Consider the following 3,684-nt stretch of genomic DNA (forward strand, 5'->3'; position numbering starts at 1 on the left):
TGACAGAAAAAGTGAACTTTTAGCCATTACCAAAACTGCAGAAGATAGCCTAAAATTTAATACACATAACAGGAATGAGAGAACTTTGGTATTTGCCCTGGCTTGGGAAAAACAGGTTCTGCCTTTCAGTGACATAAACCTATTTTTTTTAATGACTATAATTTTGTTACTATTCTGTCTGGGAAAATTGCACCACTCTGACTTGATAGTTAGAACTGTAACTAAAGCAAAGGAGATGAGCACAGGAGTTTTGTGGAATGAATACCTTTGAAATTGCATGCCTAGTATAGCAGTGAGGAATTTCTAAGAGCTGGAAATACCTGGAAGACCATCTCTGAAAGTGTAGTCTTTGCTCACTAACTTCTTTTTGAGCCTCAAGACCTCTTGGGGCTTTTGTTTCCAGTTTGGTTTGGGTTGGGGTTTTTTCCTAACTGAGGTATCAGACACAAAATATGTGCAACATATCTGGAAAACAAACTGTTACTCACAAAACTGGTACCAACACAAAAAAGTGTAGAAAATATTTATTGTAAACAAAATAATTTTGTTCGAACAGTGAGGAAAAAGGCTTCTGGTTTTTTAAAAATGCCGCAACTTTGTAACAAGTAAAAACTCTCCAAATGTACTCAGTCCACCCACAGTCCACTCAGGTCAGTTATGCAATTGGCTTTGATCTTCATTGCAGAAAGGCGCTCCATCCTCTGAGGTTGGCTCTTGAGCAAGATCTATTTTTTTACTACATCTGAGGCAAGAAGGCAAAGAATGACCCAAGAAAGTGGAACCGGAACTGTGGCCACACTGGGCCGGGCTCTGCTCCCTCCCGAGGCCCTCGGGGTGCGATCTCCGGGGCCCTACCAGCCCCGGGTGCCCGTGGCCAGGCCGGGAGCGCCCGGCGCGGGGCGCTGCTCCTCCAGGCGGTGGAACTCGGTCAGGCGGAAGCGAGCGGCCAGGGTGTTCACCATCCTTTTCAGGGCGAAAAACGCCGCCACCACCTGGAAGGAGAGGAAGGAGGCGAAGATGATGTGGACGGCTCGCTCCAGAGAGTGGATTTTCAGACCTTCATTAAATAGCAAGAAGAGAATTATAGGCAACTGCGGGAGGAGAGTCAGGAGCCAAAACCCAGCCAGCTCAGGGACCTATAACAGGGAGACATCACCTATTAAAAACTTGACAGCTGGGATGAAAAAATCCAAAATCTTGTGAAGAAAACACATTTCTTTTTAATTTTTCAAAAGCCAGCACATAATGTGGAAATGCAAAGTGGAGTGGCTTCGTATTTCCATATCCTGGAAATATTTTTTTAAGCGTACTTGTATTTTCTGACAAAACAATTTTAGGGAGTGAGAGAGCTCTCTTCTGAGGAAAAACTACTTGAAATTCACAAAATTAAGTGGAAGCTAATGCCAAGGGAATAGAAGATGCAGGGTGCAATTAAAGAGAAATAACCACGTCCTCAACTTAAATCTCTTAAATAAAATGCCTGCCAGTTAATGTTCCACTCCCAAAAGCAGAAATTCTTGCAGAAATTACTGTGTACAGCTGGTAACTTACTTTCTCCAGGAGATTGCCCACATATCCCAGGTAGAGTCGAATGAGCTCTGTCAGAGAGACCAGGATCATGACAGTGACCAGGATGAACTTGTAATAATCTGATAAGGCCGGATACTGGAGGGGAAGAAGAAAGTAAAAGTTTCTGCTGTGGTGTCTGTGCTACTCTCAGCTGACAGTACTGGCATTCAAACACTCCCGAATCTCCAGCTTCCATGAATTCCCAAATCATTGTAAAAACCTCTAACCCCAGCGAGCTGTATCCCACACTAGGGCATGTTTGATGTAACATACATTCACAACCCAGCACTTTCCTTCCTTCTCACCTTCAGGTAGAGGATGGCAACTGTGATGAGCCACCAAAATGGGAAGAAATAAACATTGAAATAGAGGGACATCTGCAGTGGCAAACTGGAAAGGATTTCACAATCTGTACAGAGAGAAAGAAGATTTTATCACTCCAGCTGTAAATATGACAGAAGGATACTGCTCCATCTTAGCTTCATGCAGGGCAGCAATTTGACTCAATAAAATGTTAAGAAAAATATTTTTATTTATTCAGAGGAAATCTTCACACCCTATCTGGAGTTACATAATTTTCTGGAATCCAAGGCACCTTTGGGCCCCTGGGACAGAGCATTTTTATAATTTAGTCATATAATCAAGCTGAGTGTTCAATTGTTGATTATCTCCTGGCTTTTAGCTTACTCCACCATCTCTGACCGAGGCTTAGCTCAAGAGAGCTGCTAGAGAGCAGGCTTGCATGGCCCACTCTTCATTTTCAACCTTTTATTTAAACAGACACTTCCGTGGTAATTTGTCTGATTTTTAAGAGATAAGTTTCAAATATGTGTCAAACTAAAGCTCATCCTTTGAGGCCTGTACAGGACAAGATGTATCACACAACTCAGTGTAGAGAAAAGCAAGTCTCAAACTCCAACACGTGGGCAGTAAATTCCGTACTTACGACTTTATAATAGACCTACAAGGTCAGACTTAAGGAAAAATTTACTTAAAAACAGAGAAGCCAAGAGTTCAAATTTCGATTGTCATCACAATGTTTAGGCATGTTAAAGGTTTCCTTGACATGTCATTGGTATTTATAAATTCTGTGCAAGTTCTAAAACTGTGTTTGGATGAATGTTTAAGCAATATAAGCCAATTCTAATTAATTTTTCTATCCCTAAATTAAATTAATGCTTATTTGCTGGGATTGCTAAAATTAATGGAAAAGCCAGACAGTATTGCAATGGCTGTTGCTACAGCAACTCCCCAAGATATGTACGTGTAAAGCTGAATTTTTGAAATCCCGATGTCCAATACTTTGCAATTGCTTCAGTGGACTGGATATTAACATAGGAGTGTTCTTCACACAGCAAGCCAACTGAATTTTTGAAATCCCAATGTCCAATAATTTGCAATTGGTTTCAGTGGACTGGATATTAACATAGGAGTGTTCTTCACAGAGCAAGCCAAAGAAAAAAACCCTAAAGACAGAAGCTATTGGTGAAACGTTTGATAAATGAAATTAAGAACCAGCAAGCGTTAGCAGTGTTAACACACAAAGGAAGCGCGAACTCCTGACGCCTTGTTGATTAATTTGATCGGCTTAGAATGGATTTATGGGCTGAAATCACCGCAGCCTCTCTGTGCAGGCTGTACTGCGTGCATTGCCACGGCCTCTCCCGCTCCAGAGCACTGAACAGGGCGCGACTCGGGCCGCAAGTTCCACGGGCGATACGGGCCGCAGCCAGGCAGGGTCACAGAGAGCCAGGCAGGGTCACAGAGAGCCAGGCAGGGTCACTGAGAGCCAGGCAGGGTCACTGAGAGCAGCCCCGGCCAAAGCGCTGCCTCCGGCGGGCCCCGGCGGAGCCCCGGCCCGGCACCGCCCGCCCGGCCGGCCCGAGGCCGCGCTGTACCTGCGCGGTAGCCCGGGAAGCCCGGCGGGGCGCGGGGCACGTCGCGGAGCGCGGCGCGGCGGCTGTCGCTGAACACGGAGCTGCTGAAGGAGACGAGCCGCCGCCGCAGCGGCTCGGGCAGCGTCGGGGGCCCCTCAGGCCGCGCCATGGCGCGCAGGCCGCGCAGGCGCGGTGGGGCCCGCAGGGGAGAGAGCCGGAGCGGGGCCGGGGCGATGCC

The 3,684-nt window shown here is 46.1% G+C and overlaps 1 protein-coding gene across 1 annotated transcript; it reads right to left on the reverse strand.

Moving 5' to 3' along the window:
* Nucleotides 1–507: 507 nt before the first annotated feature.
* Nucleotides 508–3,678, reverse strand: TMEM17 (transmembrane protein 17). Its single transcript, XM_039718959.1, has 4 exons — nucleotides 3,468–3,678; nucleotides 1,875–1,978; nucleotides 1,552–1,665; nucleotides 508–1,136 (listed from the first exon to the last, which is right to left on the reverse strand). Exons 1-4 carry the CDS (start codon nucleotides 3,613–3,615, stop codon nucleotides 852–854), a joined length of 651 nt encoding a protein of 216 aa, XP_039574893.1. The 5' UTR covers nucleotides 3,616–3,678; the 3' UTR covers nucleotides 508–851.
* Nucleotides 3,679–3,684: the final 6 nt, after the last annotated feature.

Source organism: Passer montanus, unplaced genomic scaffold, assembly GCF_014805655.1.
Source record: "Passer montanus isolate IOZ18808 unplaced genomic scaffold, ASM1480565v1 scaffold40, whole genome shotgun sequence".
Lineage (NCBI taxonomy): Eukaryota > Metazoa > Chordata > Aves > Passeriformes > Passeridae > Passer > Passer montanus.